Source organism: Bubalus bubalis, chromosome 8 (assembly GCF_019923935.1).
Source record: "Bubalus bubalis isolate 160015118507 breed Murrah chromosome 8, NDDB_SH_1, whole genome shotgun sequence".
NCBI classification, from domain to species: Eukaryota; Metazoa; Chordata; class Mammalia; order Artiodactyla; family Bovidae; genus Bubalus; species Bubalus bubalis.
The window spans coordinates 44,513,322-44,535,201 of record NC_059164.1 but is presented as its reverse complement, the minus strand read 5'-3'; the positions used below and the strand labels follow the sequence as shown (position 1 = coordinate 44,535,201).

Below are 21,880 nucleotides of genomic sequence, written 5' to 3'. Positions count from 1 at the left end.
ATTTGCCTTGATTCATGGACCTAACATTCCAGGTATGCAGTATTGCTCTTTACAGCATTGAACTTAACTTCCATCACCAGTCACATCCACAACTGAACGGAGTTTTTGTTCTGGCTCCGTTTCTTTATTCTTATTCAATAAAGGACAGAAACGGTATGGATCTAATAGAAGCAGAAGATATTAAGAAGAAGTGGCAAGAATACACAGAAGAACTGTACAAAAAAAGATTCACAACCCATATAATCACAATGGTGTGATCACTCACCTAGAGCCAGACATCCTGGAATGTGAAGTCAAATGGGCCTTAGGAAGCATCACTATGAACAAAGCTAGTGGAGGTGATAGAATTCCAGTTGAGCTATTTCAAATCCTAAAAGATGATGCTGTGAAAGTGCTACACTCAATATTCTAGCAAATTTAGAAAACTCAGCAGTGGCCACAGGACTGGAAAAGGTCAGTTTCATTCTAATCCCAAAGAAAGGCAATGCCAAAGAATGCTCAAACTACCACACAATTGCACTTATTTCACACGCTAGTAAAGTAATGCTCAAAATTCTCCAAGCCAGGCTTCAACAGTACATAAACCATGAACTTCCAAATGTTCCAGCTGGATTTAAAAAAATGTAGAGGAACCAGAGATCAAATTGCCAACATCTTCTCGATCATCAAAAAAGCAAGAGAGTTCCAGAAAAACATCTACTTCTGCTTTATTTTTATGCCAAAGCCTTTGACTGTGTGGATCACAATAAACTGTGGAAAATTCTGAAAGAAATGGGAATACCAGACCACCTGACCTGCCTCTTGAGAAACCTGTATGCAGGTCAGGAAGCAAGTTAGAACTGGACATGGAACAACAGACTGGTTGCAAATAGGGAAAGGAGTATGTCAAGGCTGTATACTGTCTCCCTGCTTATTTAACTTATATGCAGAGTACATCATGAGAAACCCTCGGCTGTAGGAAACACAAGCTGGGATCAAGATTGCCATGAAAAATATCAATAACTTCAGATATGCAGATGACACCATCCTTATGGCAGAAAGTGAAGAAGAACTAAAGACCCTCTTGATGAAAGTGAAAGAGGAGAGTGAAAAAGTTGACTTAAAGCTCAACATTCAGAAAACTAAGATCATGGCATCTGGTCCCATATTTCCATGGTATCTAGTCCCATACTTCATGGCAAATAGATGTGGAAACAATGCAAACAGTGACAGACATTATTTTCGCGGGCTCCAAAATCACTGCAGATAGCGACTACAACCATGAAATTAAAAGACTCCTAGGAAGAAAATTTACGACCAACCTAGATAGCTTATTTAAAAGCACAGGCATTAATTTGCCAACAAAGGTCCATCTACTCAAGGCTATGATTTTTCTTGTAGTCATGTATGGATGTGAAAGTTGGACTGTGAAGAAAGCTGAGCACCAAAGAATTGATGCTTTTGAACTGTGGTGTTGGAGAAGACTCTTGAGAGTCCCTTGGACTGCAAGGAGATCCAACCAGTCCATCCTAAAGGAAGTCAGTCCTGAATATTCAATGGAAGAACCTATGCTGATGCTGAAACTTCAGTACTTTGGCCACCTGATGTGAAGAACTGACTCATTTTAAAAGACCCTGATGCTGTGGAAGATTGAAGGCAGGAGAAGAAGAGAATGACAGAGAATGAGACATTTGGATGGCATCACGGACTCAATGGACATGAGTTTGAGTAAACTCTGGGAGTTGGTGGTAGATAGGGAGGCCTGGCGTGCTGTAGTCCATGGCATTGCAAAGAATCAGGCACGACTGAGCGACTGAACTGAACTGATGGACTTATTTATTATTATTAATTCTAATAATTTTCTTGTGGATACCTTAGATTTTTTTGTAAACAAGATCATGCCATCCACAAATAGAGATGTTTTTACTTCTTATTTTTCAATCCAGATCTCCTGTATTTTGTTTTCTTGCCTGATTATCCAGGCTAGAACCTCCATTACAGTGTTGAATAGAGGTGGCAAGAACAGAGTTCTTGTCTAGATTAAAAATAATATTCTCAGAAACTTTTGAAAGCATTTACTGCTGTAATGAGAACATGAAAATGATGCATTTCTTTTCTTGATTTGAAAATTCTTTAACTTCCTTTTCCCGGAAGCTTTCATGATCTTTTTGTCCTGTTGTTTTCAGTTTCTTGATAATGTGTAGGACGAAAAGGAAGTATATGAATCTAGTTCTTCATGCCGGAGGTTTCTCTCCATCTTCCTATTTTCAGTCCTGTATATTATACCTCATATCTAAATTCCAGACACTCACTGATTCAATATTTCTAGAGAATAAGACTCAGATTTATTAAATTTTCCTAAAATTCTTTCCATGTCACCCACATAAATGTTTAACTGACAAATCTGTATTCTTAAACTGCCATAGGAATTGTTACCTGTAATCATCTGAATCAACTGATATTTAACAGCTAGAGATAAGTATGATCTGTGGATTTGAAATGTTCACTGTGCATTTCCACTTCATGATTATAAGTTAATTGCAGCTAATAAAAGCGTTGTCTATTTTCAATCAAGTTAGAAATCATGAGAAGATATTATTTCCAAGTCCCTTTTTAGTCTACCCATATAATTGAGTTTAGGGCTTCCCAGGTGACTCACTAGTAAAGAATTTTCCTGCTAAACAGGAGATGCAAGTTTGATCCCTGAGTCGAGATGATCCCCTGGAGAAGGAAATGGCAACCAACTCCAGTATTCTTGCCTGGGAAATCTCATGGACATAGGAGCCTGGTGGGCTACAGTCCATGGGGTCACAAAAGAATTGGGCGTGACTTAGTGACTAAACAACACAACATAATTGAGTTTGTTGTTGTTCATTCACTAAGTTGTGTCTGACTGTTGCCGACCCCATGGACTGCATCACATCTGGCTTCCCTGTCCTTCATTATCTCCCAGAGTTTGCTTAAAGTCATGTCTGTTGGGTCAGTGATATCATCCAATCATTTCATCCTCTGTTGTCCCCTTCTCCCCTGCCATCAATCTTTCCAGCATCAGGATCTTTTCCAAAGAGTTGGCTTTTCGCATCAAGTGCCCACAGTATTGGAGATTTGGCTTCAGCATCAGTCCTTCCAATGAATATCCAGGGTTAATTTCCTTTCGGATTGACTGATTTGCTCTCCTTGCTGTCTAAGGGACACTCAAGAGTCTTCAGCACCACAGTTTGAAAGCATCAGTTCTTTGGCGCTCAGCCTTCTTTATGGTCCAACTCTCACATACATTCATGACTGCTGGGAAAACCATAGCTTGGAAATTATTTCATGTGGAAAATTGTCAAAGGCTTTCACATCAGTGGGACCATATAGATATTTCAGAAAATAACTCTGCTATATACTGAAAACACAATATAGAAAAGGTTCCATAATAAATAGGTTGATAAAAAATATTCAATAAAATATGCAAGGACCTTTTTAAATCAATGAAAAAAATTTAAATTCCCACTTGAATGTCCATATGCCAAAATAAATTCCAGATGAGTAGAAAAAATTCCCAAAAGAATATGAAAGCAAGCATCTTTTTAACTGAGTTTAGAATGGGAAAGAGCTTCTAAGCATGAAAACCCTGGAAAAAAATTAAAAGATAATAGATCAAAATATTTGATTATATAAAAATTTTAAACTTTTGAAAATAAAAATCATAAAGACAGTAAAAGACTAATTATAAACTGCATAAAAAGTGTTGACAACAAGTATATGTGTAGTTAATAGTCTTAACATTTAAAGAGCTCTTTAGTAACTCAGAAAAACACTACAACCTATAGCAAAGTTGGCAATGACATGAGTAGATCATTCCCAAAGCTGAAAAATATAATCACCAAATATGCAAAATATCCTCACTAATAATCAATGGGATAAAAATTAAAAGTAACATGACATCCATCTTTGAAATGAGAATTAATAAACTGATAATGTTTATTGCTGGGCTTCCCTGATGGCTCTAGTGGTAAAGATACCACTTGCCATTGCAGGACACATAAGAGATATGGGTTCAACCCTGGGTGGAGAAGATCCCCTGAAGGAAGGCATGGCAACCCACTCCAGTATTCTTGCCTGGAGAATCGCTATGGACAGAGGAGCCTGGTGGGCTACAGTCCATAGGGTCGCAAAGAGTTGGACTTGACTGAAGCGATTTAGCGTGCACATGTTTATTATCACCAGAGCTGTTGTGGCATGGGTTCTCTCTGGGACACTAATGGGGTCAGGTACCTTTTCTTAAATGCTATTTGGAGTTATGGCTTTTGCATTTATGCCCTTAATTCCATTATCCAAGTCCTTGAAATCCATCTTAAAATACAAGATATGCTGAAAATTTTGAACTCAGAGAAACAATAGAATGGTGGTTGCCACATGTCGGGGTGTAGGGGAAATGGGGAAATATCTGTCAAGGTGCATTATCTTCCAGTTAACCAAATGAATGAGTTCTGGGGGTCTAACGTACACATGGCAATAATAACAACACTGTGTGTATATTTGAATGCTGCCAAGAGAGTAGATCTTAAGTGTTTTAACCATAAAAAAATATAAAAATTATAGACAGGATTAAGATGTTAGTTAATGCTATGATGGTGATCACTTTGCAATATATAAATGTTTCAAATTAATACCTTTCACACCTTAAACTTATGCAGTGTTTTGTGTCAATTATATCTCAGTAAAACTGGAGGTAAAAACTAAAGATATGATCAAAGGTTATTTAATTATTTAAGATATTAAAAAAGAAACAAAATTCCAACAACAGTATAATAAATTATGATACAGCTATACAGTGGATTATTATTTGGCTTTTGAAAATCTTGTTCCAAAAATATTTAATGAAATAAAAACTACTTACAACACATATTTAGTATAAAGGAAGATAAGTATAAAGGAATATAGCATCAGTGACTCAACAGACATGGGTTTGAGCAAACTCCAGGAGATGGGAAACCTGGCATGCTGCAGTTCATGGGGTCACAGAGTCAGACATGACTTAGTGACTGAACAGTAACAATAACATAAAAGAATATAACTACTTTTAAGCAAGTAATTTTCTAAAAATCTTTATACTCATAAGCTAATTTTAAAAACTAGATGGGTATATAGTTCTCTAAAATGTTAATACTGATTGTCTCTCCTGAATGATATGAGTAATTTGTTTTACATTGGTACTTTCCTGTATTTAAATTTTTTCATAATATGCACAAATTGTTTTTAGAACAGAAAAATTATCAAACACTGTTACCTATGAGAGAGGCTTCCCTTATAATTTGTTTCCTCCAAAATAACCATTATATATACTTTGTCAGGATTTATTTACAAAAATATTAGTATTATATCAATACACTAGTATTTTCCTAATTATTGTGATTAATTAAGTTAGAAATCCTGTCATTCCTAATCCAGATTGGAAAAGAAGAAGTAAAACTCACTTTTTGCAGGTGATAAGATACATAGAAAACCCTAAAGACACCACCAGAAAATTGCTAGAGTTTATCCATAAATAAAGCAAAGTTTCAGGATATAAAATTAATGCACAGAAATCTTTTGCATTTTTATACACTAACAATGAAAAATCAGAAAGAAAAATTAAGGAAACAATCCTATTCACCATTGCAATAAAAAAAATAAAATACCTAGGAATAAACCTATCTTTGGGCTTCCCTGGTGGCTCAGAGGGTAAAGCGTCTGCCTGCAATGCAGGAGACCTGGGTTCGATCCCTGGGTTAGGAAGATCCCCTGGAGAAGGAAATGGCAACCCACTCCAGTACACTTGCCTGGAAAATCCTATGGACGGAGAAGCCTGATAGACTACAGACCATGGGATCACAGAGTCGGACACGACTGAGCGACATCACTCATCACAAAGAGATAAAAGACCTGTATGTAGAAAACTATAAGATACTGGTGAAAGGAACTAAAGATGACGCAGGCAAATGGAGAGATATACCATGTTCCTGGATTGGAAGAAGGAATATTATGAAAATAATAGCAAATACTACCCAAAGCAATCTACAGATTCAGTGCAATCCCTATCAAACTACCAATGATATTTTTCACAGAATTAGGACAAAAATTTTCACAATTTGTACGGCAACACAAAAGAGCTTGAATAGCCAAAGCAATCTTGAGAAAGAAGAATGGAGCTGGAGGAATCAACTTACCTGACTTTAGACTATACTACAAAGCTACAGTCATCAAGACACTATAATACTGGCACAAAAACAGAAATATGGACCAATAGAACAAGATAGAAAGCCCAGAGATTAAACCCACACACCTATGGGCACCTTATCTGTGACAAAAGAGGTGAGAATATACAATGGAGAAAAGATAGTCTCTTCAGTAAGTGCTACTGGGAAAACTGGACAGCCATGTGTAAAAGAATGAAATTAGAATACTTCCTAACACCATACACAAAAGTAAACTCAAAATGGATTAAAGACCTACATGTAAGACCAGAAACTATAAAACTCTTAGAGGAAAACATAGGCAGAAAACATAGTCAACACTCTTTGACATAAATCACAGCAAGATCCTCTATGACCCACCTCCTAGAGTAATGGAAATAAAAACATAAATAAACAAATGGGACCTAATTAAACTTAAAAGCTTTTGCACAGTGAAGGAAATTATAAATGAGATGAAAAGACAACCTTTAGAAATAATAGCAAATGAAACAGCTGATGAAGGATTAATCTCCAAAATATACAAGCATTTCATTCAGCTCAATACCAGAAAAACAAACAGCCCAATCAAAATGTGGGCAGAAGACCTAAACAGACATTTCTCCAAGGAAGACATACAGATGGCTAATGAACACAGTAAAAAATATTTAACATTGCTCATTATTAGAAAAATGGAAATTAAAACTACAATGAGGTTATCACTTCACACCAGTCAGAATAGCCATCAGGAAAATCTACAAACAGTAAATTCTAGAACCGGTGTGGAGAAAAGGCAACCCTCTTACACTGTTGGTGGAAATGTGAATTGATACAGCCACTATGGAGAACAGTATGGTGACACCTTCAAAAACTAGGAAAAAACTACCATATGACCCAACAGTCCCACTACTGGACATATGTACACTGAGGAAACTAACTGAAAAAGCCACATGTGCCCCAGTGTTCATTGCAGCACTATTTACAGTAGTGAGGGCGAGGCTGCAACCTATAAGTCCATTGACAGACGAATGGATAAAGAACTTTTGGTACATACACACAATGGGATATCACTCAGCCACAAAAAGGAGCACATTTGACTCAGTTTTAATAAGGTGGATAAATCTAGAGCCTATTATACAGAGAGAAAGTCAGAAAGAGAAAAAAACAAAAAACAAATACTGCATATCAAGGAATATGTATGAATATATGTTGCTCCAGGACAGCAATCGAAATGCATACATAGAAAACAGACTTGTGGACACAGAATGGGAAGGAGAGGATGGGATGAACTGAGAGAGTAGCATTGAAACATATATATTACCATATGTAAAATTAAATAGCCAGTGGAAATTTGCTATATAAAGCAGGGATCTCAAACCTGGTGCTCTGTGATAGCCTAGAGGGCTGGGATGAGGGTGGGAGGTGGGAGGGGATTCATGGCTGATCCATGTTGATAGATGGCAGAAACCAATATAATATTGCAAAGCAATTATCCTCCAGTTAAAAATAAATTAATTTAAAAAAAAAATCCTGTCCTTCCTTAGAGCTGTCATCAGCTTTGTTTAAGCCATGAAACATTTTAATTTATAGCTTTTTTAAGAAAATTCTAAATCATATAGGATATATGTCTTCTAATTCTTTTTCAAATTCGTGCTGTATTTTCCAAAATGACCTGTCAGAACATCATCATAATTCCTTGCATTTTTTTGCAGTCTTTCACGGAATTGATCTCTTCTAATTTTAACCACAACCCTGAACAAGAAGTAGTGTAAGTTTTTAATGGCAATCCACTCCAGTATTCTTGCTTGGAAAACCTCATGGACAGAGGATCCTGGTAGACTATAGTCAAAAAGTCATGTACAATTGAGTACTCAAAGATAAACATTTGTCTGGGGTTGACATAAACTGTTGAGCTGTGGTGCCAACACACATTTTCTGATTCTAGATCTACCATTTGAACCTTAGAAGTTATCCATTTCAGTCAGTTGATTTTATAGATTAAGAAAATGAGACACAGAGAAGATAAATGATACAGCCTAAATTCCGGAGATAATAAGTGCCAGACCTATGACAAGCTCCCCTTCTGTGTCTGAAATTAGTACTCTTTTGATCAGTCTCCCTCGGAGAAAAGACCTAAATACTTAGCATTAATGTTTCAACAAATATACGGACTCCTTAATCACTATCGAATGGCTAACATAATTTTTAGTAAGATTTTCTTAGCATTGGTTCATTATTTTACCATTTCTGTCCTTGTGTTGCCTAAGGATGCCTCTGAGGCAAGTTGACACAGGCTTACTTAGTTAAAAGGTTGTTTAAAACAGCAGAGCCACTCAAATACTTTTCTTTGATGATTTAAAAAGGTGGTATGAAAAACATTTTTGATTTGAAATTTAGAAGGCATTTCTGGAACACAAGTGATTTAAGAATACTCTGGAAGATGTTACATCATAAAAACATATAGCAATAGTAAAGCAAATATGTGAGCTTATTTACTTTTATTGTTCTGACTTAACTGATTTCTGGAATAAATCTTGCTTATAATAATGTTTATCTTGACCATCTATTATTATCACCTAGCCACTTCACTTTCACTTTTCCCTTTCATGCATTGGAGAAGGAAATGGCAACCCACTCCAGTGTTTTTGCCTGGAGAATCCAGGGGACAGTGGAGCCTGGTGGGCTGCCGTCTCTGGGGTCGCACGGAGTTGGACACGACTGAAGCGACTTAGCAGCAGCAGCAGCAACCATCTTCCTCAGTGTTTCTTATGCAATAGCATATGGATTACTTTTTAAAGCATCTAACATTGTATGGTAAGCGGTAATGAAGACTAACCATTCGTGTTCCACAAACATTTACTGCGTGGATACAATATGTCAAGCACAAATAAGACATAGACAAAAATTCCTGTGCCTAGGGTACATGTAGCCTATTACAGAAGACACAATTCAAATTAATTCAAAAGATACTTGCTGAGAACTGATCATATGTCACCTGAGCAGACCAAGAAATATGAGCACCTATAAAGTAGGCTGATGTCTTAGCACTTCAACAGGTTCATAATCCTTAAGGTTTTCTGAATAATTATTTAGTAGAGGCAGACAGAACATGATCTTTTTAATAAGAAAAGTTGTACATCATTTTTGTTGTTTATAATCAAGATTGTATTACTTGTGGTTTTCTGAACCAGGACAATTCTTGATAAAACTCAAGCTCTTTTAGAATCTAAACAATAAAAAGTTCTTCATTTTTGATATAGAGTACCCCTCCATTCAGTTTTAGAAACGTAGCACGTGAGTTGGGAGCTTCTGAAGATGTTTGGGACCTTGGCATAATCCTTTTTGCTAATCAGTCCAGTCAGCCTTCCCTTACTTTAAAATTCTCTGATCAATCCTGATAAATTTGGCAGCTGTGCTTCTTTAAATAGTTGGTAAGAGCAATCATTTTTGCACACTGACAAAACAAAACATAGTTTTATCTGCTTGGAGGTTATCTTCCCTCCCTAAATCCATTTTACTGTTGATTTACAAAGTAAACAAAGGATAAAACTCCACCAGTGATAAATGTTTGCTTGTCTTTAGTATTATACATCCCTGACTGTCAGTGCTTTTTAACCAAAATTATGGTTCTTTATTTCAATGCAGTGTCACATAGCAGTATTATTGAAAATACTTTAAGTGAGAATCAGGGTTTCAGTTACATTTGGTTTAATGCATACAACACCATAGATGAACATAACTGCCAGATGAACATTGGGCCATCTGTGTTTTGCCAGATTCCCATATATGCAGGCAGCGATGGTCATATCACCACCCACTTCTCTTCTGGGAAACTGGTGAATTTCTTTTGATGTGTATAGTAAGATGTTCCCAGATATCAGAAACGTAAAATTGTTGTGGCAAAGTTATCAAAAAGAGAAAAGAAGTTATGATTTTAGGCCTGATCTCATGTCAGACTATCTCAATTCAAACTCCTAACTTGTCAATTGGACTTTCATCTCTTTTCATACACTAAAAATATCAAAATTCTTTACAGAAATAAAATACAAATACATACTTTAAAAAATTATGTATAAAAGCAGAGTGTAGCATCTATATGGTAAATGTCCTTTGAAAGACTTGTTTGGCATGGGTTGAATCTAATGTTGGTTGTACAGAAAATGGCTTTTTTTCTTGTAGTAAGCCCAAACTTTTTCCTTTTTCCTTTTTTGTCTTTCCTTTCTCTTTCTTTTCTTTTCCCCTTCCTTCTTTCCTTTTCTCTTCCTATCTCCTTTTCTTTCTTACTCTTCTTGTTTGTTTTTTTTTTTTTTCACCCAAAGACCTTCAAACTACATTTACAGTTGGCATTTACTCTTTGGAAAATTCCCATAACTGGTTCAATATGCAGAATGCTTCTGAAATTCTTTCAGTGATAAATGTTAGATGAGGAATGTCATTCATGGAATTTTTTTTAGTTATGCCTTGCTCACTTTTTAATGGAAGTTAAACTCCATTATAAACAATGATCTTTCTTTTCAATGATTTCCTGGGATGACCCAGAGGGATGGTATAGGGAGGGAGGTGGGAGGGGGGTTCAGGATTTGGGGAACACGTGTACACCCGTGGCGGATTCATGTTGATGTATGGCAAAACCAATACAATATTGTAAAGTAGTTAGCCTCCAATTAAAATAAATAAATTTATATTAAAAAAAATTTTTTTGGAAAAAACTATTTCATTCTTATGTATCAGTGCTAGTACTCCATTCCTGGAGAAGGAAATGGCAACCCACTCCAGTATGCTTGCCTGGAGAATCCCAGGGACGGGAGAGCCTGGTGGGCTGCCGTCTATGGGGTCACACAGAGTTGGACACGACTGACGTGACTTAGCAGCAGCAGCAGCAGTACTCCATTCCAGAAATCTGAGTATAGGCCAACTATCTCTCTTCTTGAATAGACAAGGATATTTTGTTGCATCAGGATGGGGAACACATGTATACCTGTGGCGGATTCATTTTGATATTTGGCAAAACTAATACAATTATGTAAAGTTTAAAAATAAAATAAAATTAAAAAAAAAAACAAAAACAAAAAGAAAGGTCTTTGAACTATGTTTCAATTAAGCATGTTGTTAAAATTTCAAAGACAGACAATGCCTTTGATAAAATTTTTTCCAGGTTCAGAGATACGTGTATTCACAGCATCTTATTGTATGCTGAGGCAATCGATTCCTTTTCAGTCTGATTAAACTTTCCATAATATTAACCTTTCAATACAGATTACAGTGACTTAGCCTTGGTGGATTTAGAAGGGATCAACATTAGTATATTGTTGGTTAAGGTTGTTAGGCAGTCATGAATGAGTTTGCTTCTTTCCATGTTGTTTCAATTTATAAGAATAACTGTGAAAAGAAAGGCCTGGGCTGTAAGTCAAGTCACCTTAAATTAGGAAGTTCCTAAATCAGGGGCTTCCCTTGTGGCTCAGCTGGTAAAGAATACACCTGCAGAGACCTGGGTTCAATCCCTGGGTTTGGAAGATCCCCTGGAGAAGGGAAAGGCTGCCCACTCCAGTATTCTGGCCTGGAGAATTCATGGACTGTATAGTCCATCGAGTCACAAAGAGTCGGACATGACTGAGTGACTTTCATTTCATTTCATTTCAAGTCAAGGCTAAGAAAATAGGCTGTGTTATCCTTGGAGAAGATGTCTGACACTACCTGGGAGGTCTAAGAAGGTTTTGTAAGGTAAAAAGATTTCTGGATAAATTTTAGAGGATGAATAAAAGATTTTTGGCAAGAGTCTTCAATGACAGGTGATAGGATGTGAAAAACTGGGAAAGGAGTGGCATGAAAGAAACCAGGCATTCTAGAACCTGTGAAGACTACTCTGTGGCTCAGTTACAAGGTGCCATGGAAGGTGAAGCTGGACATACTAGGCAGGGACCAGATCCTAAAGAACCTTTTAGGTCATTCTAAGGAATCTGACAGACTGCTTTAAGTGATGGAGAGCCACAGAAGGATGTCAAGCAGTTTTAGAAAGAAAACTCACACAATGTGAAAGCTGTGACTGCGTGGGGATGAATCTGGAAAGAGATTCCAATCAAGAGAGTGCACATTGTCCTAGGTTTAAAAATGATTCTTTAGGTCAATCTGTGAGCAAATTGATTCGTGAAATAATGAAACAGTACACTTGGGTAGGCATTATAGCAACTATATTAAAACTCCTTTTCAGTCCTGTTTTGGAAACGTGATGGCAATATTCAGAATAGAAGCAAATTGTGAACTGAAAATTGTTTTGATTCACTCATATGTTCAAGCCATTATGACAGATGCCTTGTGGGGAATTAATTTCTTTTTAATTAACTATTTCTATATTCCAAAACCTTGAAATCTATTTAGGTAGAGAGACTATAAGTATCTGAAGAGTAAATGTTATTATCTTTAAATAATAACTGTTGAGATTAACCCTATCTTCATATAGAGAATCTGAAGCCTCAGGTAATTAAAGAAATATGTATTCAGCTTGTCAATGGCAGCTCCCTGTGGTCACCCACTCGTCTTTCTGATTCCAGGGACTGTGAGCTTCAGGTTCGTACATCACCGCAACACACACTTACTGTTAAATGGCTTGGGCAGCCTACTAGACAGTTGCTCTATAAATGCAGTTAAAATTAGAATATGGTAGTTTTTTAAAATTCATAACAGAGGCTGTTTCAAGCTCTGATAGAATCTATGGAGCTTTTCAAATGATAGATCGTAACAGTCCCTCTAATTTTAAAATTACTTATTTAACAGATATTCTTGTTGGCAAACTTGCTCTAGAAACCCACGCATCTCCCAAGAAGATAAGTACTAATTAGAAGCTTATTCAAGAAATTTGGTCTACTCCCCAGAACACTGAACAATGAGGATATTTTCTGAACTCTTCTGAAAAATTACTGCTAATTATTGAAAATTAAGTTGCAAGTAGTACCAACATAGTTATTAACATCACAACTTTGATAGACTTCTTCCCAAAAGAGAGCTATAAATTGCATAATATAATTCTGAAAATAAATGCCTGTCACCATATACCATAGCTATATATTATCATCAGTTCAGTTTAGTCGCTCATTTGTGTCCAACTGTTTGTGACCCCATGGACTGAAGCACGCCAGGACTCCCTGTCCATCACCAACTCCCAGAGTTTACTGAAACTCATGTCCATTGAGTCAGTTATGCCATCCAACCATCTCATCCTCTGTCGTCACCTTCTCCTCCCTCTTTCCCTTTTTTCCCAAGGAGCAAGCGTCTTTTAATCTCATGGCTTCAGTCAGCATCTGCAGTGATTTTGAAGCCCCCAAAAATAAAGCCTCTCACTGTTTCCGTTGTTTCCCCATCTATTTGCCATGAAGTTCTGGGAACAGATGCCATGATCTTAGTCTTCTGAATGTTGAGTTTTAAGCCAACTTTTTCACTCTCCTCTTTCACTTTCATCAAGAGGTTCTCCAGTTCTTCTTTGCTTTCTGCCATAAGGGTGGTGTCATCTGCATATCTGAGGTTATTGATATTTCTCCCAGCAATCTTGATTCCAGTTTGGGCTTCATCCAGCCAAGCATTTCTCATGAGGTACTCTGCATGTAAGGTAAATAAGCAGGGTGACAATATACAGCCTTGACGTACTCATTTTCCTATTTGGAACCAGTCTGTTGTTCCATGCCCAGTTCTAACTGTTGCTTCCTGATCTACATATAGGTTTCTCAAAAGGCAGGTCAGGTGGTCTAGTATTCCCATCTCTTTCAGAATTTTCCACAGTTTGTTGTGATCCAAATAGTCAAAGTCTTTGGCATAGTCAATAAAGCAGAAGTAGATACTTTTCTGGAACTCTCTTGATTTTTCGAGGATCCAGCAGATGTTGGCCATTTGATCTCTGGTTCCTCTGCCTTTTCTAAATCCAGCTTGAACATCTGGAAGTTCATAGTTCATGTACTATTGAAGCCTGGCTTGGAGAATTTTGAGCATTACTTTACTAGCATGTGAGATTGAGTGCAATTGTGCAGTAGTTGAGCATTCTTTGCCATTGCCTTTCTTTGGGATTGGAATGAAAACTGACCTTTTCCAGTCCTGTGGCCACTGCTGAGCTTTCCAAATTTGCTGGCATATTGAGTGCAGCACATTCACAGCATCGTCTTTTAGAATTTGAAATAACTCAACTGGAATTCCATCACCTCCACTAACTTTGTTCACAGTGATGCTTCCTAAGGCCCACTTGATTTTGCATTCCAGCATGTCTGGCCTTAGGTGAGTGATCACACTATTGTGATTATCTGGGTCGTGAAGATCTTTTTTGTATAGTTCTGTGTATTCTTGCCACCTCTTTGTAATATCTTCTGCTTCTGTTAGGTTCATACCATTTCTGTCCTTTATTGAGCCCATCTTTGCAAGAAATGTTCCCTTGGTATCTCTGATTTTCTTGAGATCTCTAGTCTTTCCCATTCTATTGTTTTCCTCTATTTCTTTGCATTCATCACTGAGGAAGGCTTTCTTAGATCTCCTAACTATTCTTTGGAACTCGGCATTCAAATGGGTATGTCTTTCCTTTTCTCCTTTGCCCTTCACTTCTCTTCTTTTCATAGCTATTTGTAAAGCCTCCGAAGACAACCATTCTGCCTTTTTGCATTTCTTTTTCTTGGGGATTGTCTTGATCCCTATCTCCTGTACAATGTCACAAACCTCTGTCCGTAGTTCTTCAGGCAACTCTATTAGATCTAATCCCTTGAAGCTGCTTGTCACTTCCACTTTATAATCGTAAGAGATTTGATTTAGGTCATATCTGAATGGTCTAGTGGTTTTCCCTACTTTCTTCAAATTAAATCTGAATTTGGTAATAAGGAAGTTCATGATCTGAGCCACAGTCTTGTTTTTGCTGACTATTTAGAGCTTCTCCATGTTTGGCTGCAAAGAATATAATCAATCTGATTTTGGTATTGTCCATTTGTATGTCTGTTACGGTGATGTCCATTTGTAGAGTCTTCTCTTGTGTTGTTTGTATTTGCTATGACCAGTGCGTTCTCTTGGCAAAACTCTATTAGCCTTTGCCCTGCTTCATTCTGTACTCCAAGGCCAAATTTGCCTGTTACTCCAGGTATTTCCTGACTTCCTACTTTTGCATTCCAGTCCCCTGTAATGAAAAGGACATCTTTTTTGGGTGTTAGCGCTAGAAGGTCTTGTAGAAAAACAAATATATCATGGGTTAAAAATTGAAGGACATAACCTCTAGGGTCTTTTAACTCTGAGTTACTGTGATTTTAGCAATTTTGGAATATATAAATATACTTTTATATTTATATTTAGATGTGTTTATTTATGTTTATACATTTATATTTTGACTATATATGTATATATTTAAATGTATTTTATATAAATATATATTTCCATAAAATATTTGAAATAAGTATTGTGCTTCTGTAGTAAACCACCATGAATTCCTACATTAACTCTGAATGTGTTCAAAGTAAGCTTGCCCTTATTGAGGAAAGTCACAGCCTGGGGCTATTCATGTGTAAAAGCAATGGAACTTGGGTTCTTGGTGGTTATCTGGGCTTCTGCTTTTTCTTCCCCACCAAAATAAGGTGCTAAGTAGCAGACCCTTAAAATCACCTAACCAGGCACCTATTGCACCTAACCAGGCACCTGTTGTAGCATGCGTATTTTTAAAATGTGATCTGAGGGATTTAAAGATTTGTATAGGAAGTGATGTACATGATGATTATCTGTCAATGCATATATTTGTGTCCTTGTATCCTAGGACTTGGACCGTGGTGTAAATAAGCTTGGCATCCGGCATATTTGTATTTGGTAGGAAATAAGAGAGATGCAAGGGATCTGGGGGCTGATGGAGGAAATGGGGCAGAGCTCAAAGGGAACTGTAGTGAGCTGAATAGAAACCAAAGGACTCAACACTGTGAGAGAAGTGATCAAGAGAAATGGACTGAAAAGTTGGAATAGAGAGCACAGTCTCTAGGAGGCATGGATTTAAAGATTAGGCCCAGAAAGCAGGGTCTCCTCCAAAAAAAAAAAAAAAGATGGAAAACTACCTTCAAATCTTTGAATCAATCAATGACAATTTAATGTAATAGTTATAAAGTGAGATACATTATTTTCTTGGGCTCAAAAATCACTGCAATAGTGACTGCAGCCATGAAATTAAAAAATCCTTGCTCCTTGGAAGAAAAGCTAATGACAAACCTAGTCAGTCAGTTCAGTCACTCAGTCACGTCCGACTCTTTGAGACCCTATCAACCACAGCACATCAGGCTTCCCTGTCCATCACCAACTCCTGGAGCTTGCTCAAACTCATGTCCATCAAGTCAGTGATGCCATCCAACAACCTTATCCTCTGTCATCCCCTTCTCCTCCTGCCTTCAATCTTTCCCAGCATCAGGGTCTTTTCCAGTGAGTCAGTTCTTCCTTTAGAATGGACCGGTTTGATCTCCTTGCAGTCCAAGGGACTCTCAAGAGTCTTCTCCAATACCACAGTTCAAAAGCATCGATTCTTCGGCACTCAGCTTTCTTTATGGTCCAACTCTCACATCCGTCCATGACTACTGGAAAAACCATAGCTTTTACTAGATGGACTTTTGTTGAAAATAGTAATGTCTCTGCATTTTAATATGCTGTCTAGGTTTGTCATAGCTTTTCTTCCAAGGAGTAAGCATCTTTTAACTTCATGGCTGCAGTCACCATCTACAGTGTTTTAAAAAGCAGAGATATTACTTTGCCAACCAGGTCTGTATAGTCACAGCTATGGTTTTTCCAGTAGTCATGTATGGATGTGAGAGTTGGACCATAAAGAAAGCTGAGTGCCGAAGAATTGATGCTTTTGAACTGTGGTGTTGGAGAAGACTCTTGAGAGTCCCTTGCACAGCAAGGAGATCAAACTGGTTCATCCTAAAGGAAATTGGTCCTGAATATTCATTAAAAGGACTGATACTAAAGCTGAAGTTCCAATATTTTGGTCACATGATGCAAAGAACTTACTAGAAAAGACCCTGATGCTGGGAAAGATTGAAGGCAGGAGGAGAAGGGGACAACAGAGGATGAGATTTTTGGATGGCATCACTGACTTGATGGACATGAGTTGAGCAAGCTCTGGGAGTCGGTGAAAGACAGGGAAGCCTGGTGTGCTTCATCCATAGGGTCGCAAAGAATTGGACAAAACTGAATGACTGAACAACATAAAATGAGATCTTGACATTCAGACTGCCCAAGTTTGACTACTGACCTAGTACCAGTTACAGGACATTAAGCAGCTGAAACAATAGTTCTGTGTCCCAGGAAAATGAGGGTAATAGTACCTACCTATTAGCATTGTTGTTGATATTAATTGACTTAATTTACACAGAGCCCTTACAACAGATATAGAGCCCTTACATATATATATGCATGATATATGTATATGTATGCCTTCAGTTCAGTTCAGTTGCTCAGTCGTGTCCGACTCGCGACCCCATGAATCGCAGCATGCCAGGCCTCCCTGTCCGTCACTAACTCCCGGAATTTACTCAAACCCATGTCCATCGAGTTGGTGATACCATCCAGGCATCTCATCCTCTGTCGTCCCCTTCTTCTCCTTCCCCCAATCCCTCCCAGCATCAGAGTCTTTTCCAATGAGTCAACTCTTCGCATGAGGTGGCCAAAGTACTGGGGTTTTAGCTTTAGCATCATTCCTTCCAAAGAACACCCAGGGCAGATCTCCTTTAGAATGGATTGGTTGGATCTCCTTGCAGTCCAAGGGACTCTCAAGAGTCTTCTCCAACACCACAGTTCAAAAGCATCAATTCTTCGGCGCTCAGCTTTCTTCTTAGTCCAACTCTCACATCCATACATGACCACTGGAAAAACCATAGCCTTGACTAGACAGACCTTTGTTGGCAAAGTAATGTTTCCGCTTTTGAATATTCTATCTAGGTTGGTCATAACTTTTCTTCCAAGGAGTAAGTGTCTTTTAATTTCATGGCTGCAGTCACCATCTGCAGTGATTTTGGAGCCCAAAAAAATAAAGTCTGACACTGTTTCCAGTGTTTCCCCATCTATTTCCCATGAAGTGATGGGACCAGATGCCATGATCTTAGTTTTCTGAATGTTGAGCTTTAAGCCTTATACGTACCTATATGAGTCACATTATTATTATTACTACTTTTATTTCTCCCAAGCAGAGGACTTCTGATAATGACGTTGAGCACATAGTTTGCTCGTCAATCCAGTTTAAAACTGTTGAACCCTTTCTTCAAACAGCATTAAATACTTAGAACATATATTTGAACCAAATGCTCTAGATGAATTAATGGTGCCTGAAGCATTTCCTGCAGCCCATCCCTTGGACTCCCTTGGAGACCCCTGGGCACACTATAGAGCACATTTTGAAAACTACTGATGCAGTGAGAAGAATCCAAGGCTTGGAATCAAGACCTGAAATTAGGTTCTATCTGCCATTATCAGGCTATATGACCTTCAGCAGGTGCACCCTGAGCGTCTGTTTCTTGTAAAGAATCAGACTAGATCAATGGTTTTCAAACTTTTCTACTTCAAATCCCCAAGTATTCCAGGGAAGAATACCAGGAACTTTTGGAGACTAGGCCCCAGGGGGCATGCTAGCTGAAGAGAAGGAACCCAACAACTTCAAAAGCTGGGGCTCCCCTGTTCATATATAGGAATTCTGTAATATTTGTTTGAAAAATGAGTAACACTGCTAAAGAAATTTTGACTAGATGATAAAAATTTATTCAGTTTTAATTGTTCTATGCTGAATTGCTTCAGTTGTGTCCGACTCTGTGCGACCCCAGAGACGGAAGCCCACCAGGCTCCCCCGTCCTTGGGATTCTCCAGGCAAGAACACTGGAGTGGGTTGCCATCTCCCTCTCCAATGCCTGAAAGTGAAAAGTAAAAGTGAAGTTGCTCAGTCGTGTCTGACTCTTAGCGACCACATGCAGTACAGCCCACCAGGCTCCTCCATCCATGGGATTTTCCAGGCAAGAGTGCTGGAGTGGGGTGCCATTGCCTTCTCCTTAATTGTCCTATAGTTCTTAGAAATTCATACATTGAACCGCAGTAGCAAAAGTAAGAGCATGAATGAAATTCTAAATCTGAAGAAACTGAGAAGTAGAGGAAGTTGTGTGGACTATTTACAGGACTCTGTGCAGTGACCAATGTATATATCAGTATCTCTGATTTCCAGCGAAAACACAGAACCTCTGTGACATGAATTTTATTTGAATACTTTGGCTCCTTCGTGTTCAGAGGCACATACACTGGCACAATGATAACTAAGTTTGTGGACCAATAAGAAATATTACCATAAGAATATTATATACTTATAATCCGAAGACAACTAAAATGAATGATTATTTAAATACTGTATATTGCAGGACTTTTCTTGGTTGTTAATGATTTCAGAAAATATATCCCTTCCAAAGTAAATGTCAAATTAAAAATCTACATCTATAATTGCTGTTTTGCTATCGGAAGTATCTGTGAACTTGGAAGCTCTTGACTTAATTGAGATTTGTTTAGTAAATTAAGTTTCCATGTTCTCTTTGGAAATAAAGCTTGTAATTAATTTATGGGTCTGTGGGTCTTGTTCATGGCTTGGATTGGTCCTTAATTTAGTCCGTCTCATTTTCAGCTTGCTAAAAGCAATGAAAACCATATAAATACATGTGACTATATAGGGAGAATGGTAGTATCTATTTATTTGTGGTTTCAATAATGATTAATATGCAGTAGTAAGGGCTGGTTACCCTTATAAACATCACATAGAATGGGAGTTGAAGACTGCCCAGTGATTTTTCTCTCCAGTTGTATCTCTCTCCCACTATTCAAAACTCCCACTACTGTGTCATTGTTTGTGTGTGTTAAAGTATAATATTTTCAGTGTCACAGATGAAATATGTTAGCTTGGAGCAGTATCACCCATTAACACTTCAGCATGGCTTAGTTTATCAGATTACTTCCAGAGACTCGGGTCCTGGGGGTCTGACACTAGCGATAGTAACAGTCCAATGCGGGACAGAAATCAGTAAGGTCTGCAGCATGGAGGAGGAACATGCATCCACCTGGAGACCAGAATGGGGATGTTGGGAACCATGAGTCTTAACAGGCTGGACAAAGGGCAAGATGTTGATTGAGGGATGCACATATGGAGGGGAAACGCAGAGGCCAAATACTGTGTTTTGTGACCTAGTCCAGTGCCTTGTACATAATCCATCTTCAGTAAATGATGGCTGAATCAAATTGTTTTTGTCCTAGGCTGGTTTTGGTTAGAACTAACGTTGAGATCTAATGTTAATGCATTTTAGTTATTAAAAAGATTTTGTATAGATTATTTTCGATTATTTTCTGAAATCAAATTTCTTATGAAGAGGCATAATTTCCTGTTTTAAATTTGTTTAGATAATACATTGTGTACCAAGAGAAAAAAAATCTTGTTTAAGAAAAAACACTTCAAATATAAAACATAAATAATTCTTCCTCTAATAAAACAGTTCCTTTTATAGCTATTGAATAACAAATCTGCTACAAGGATTTTTTTTTTTCATGAATCCAAATGTACAGCTCTGATTAGAGTAGGTAAAAGATTCACATCTTCTTCAAATGGTAAATTAGACCCAGTAGGGGAAAAGGTATATTTTATTATGACAGACTTTGTATTATGAAAGTGCAGAATAGGCCTCTTAAAAAAAAAACCTTAAAAATGTATTTCTTGGTCTCAAATCTCTGTGTTATGATAACTGTTGATATCGGAAAAGAGTACATTATGGGCATCTTCCTCCAATGCTAATATCATTATTGTACTACAAAACATTTTATATCAAGGTCTCCTGAAGAATAATTTTAATAAACATCCTTTTTATGCTTTTTTTTCCTACCCAAGATTTGCTCACATCTGCAGTTTTCAGAATAAACCCACAAATGTTAGAACATCTTTACAAAGTAAAACCAACCAGAAGATAATTCTCAACCCAGGTGCCTTGGTTTAAGCCTTGACTCTCTTATTCATTTTCACCTCTGTTTAGATGCACTCATTTTTTAAAAGATCATGTCCATGTAACATTTCAAAATAAGGTTTTAAAAAGTTTAAAAAATACATTGTTATCACCAAACGTATTACAAGATTTGTGTTAACCTTTTCCTATTCATTTCCAGGGCTACAGCAACACACAGGGGCCAGATTATCTTCAAAGATGCTTTAGCCCAGCAATTGTGTGAACAAGGAGGTAAGAATCATCTTTGACTACTTCATATTGGTTGTGTCAGAATTATTCATGGTAGGTCCTATGTACTGAGTAAGCATTTCATGACTATTACTTGATCATATGCTTTGAAAATGGAGTTATTGACCCCTTGCTGCTAAGTCGCTTCAGTCGTGTCCCACTCTGTGAGACCCCATAGACAGCAGCCCACCAGGCTCCCCCGTCCCTGGGATTCTCAAGGCAAGAACACTGGAGTGGGTTGCCATTTCCTTCTCCATTGACCCCTTAATATATCTAATAATTATTTTGTTGCTACTTACTAATAAAGATCTGTAGACTTCTGAAGATACTAAGTGTGAGCACAATAAACCAACAGGAAATTTATCTTCTTCTCATACTTTTTTTTCTTAATGAATTATGTTTAGTTGTCTTGGAAATATGAATCTTAGTTATTTTAGAATTTTACAGAAACACACCTGCTTAATTTACTTTTAACTT

At 37.5% G+C, this 21,880-nt stretch overlaps 1 protein-coding gene across 1 annotated transcript in view; it reads left to right on the top strand.

Moving 5' to 3' along the window:
* Window positions 1–21,880, top strand: part of RELN (reelin) — a 553,128-nt gene that overhangs the window by 205,086 nt on the left and 326,162 nt on the right. Inside the window, exon 4 of the mRNA XM_006053468.4 lies at window positions 21,336–21,406. Within this exon, the coding sequence (XP_006053530.3) occupies window positions 21,336–21,406 (71 nt within the window). The remainder of the gene's footprint in view (window positions 1–21,335; window positions 21,407–21,880) is intronic.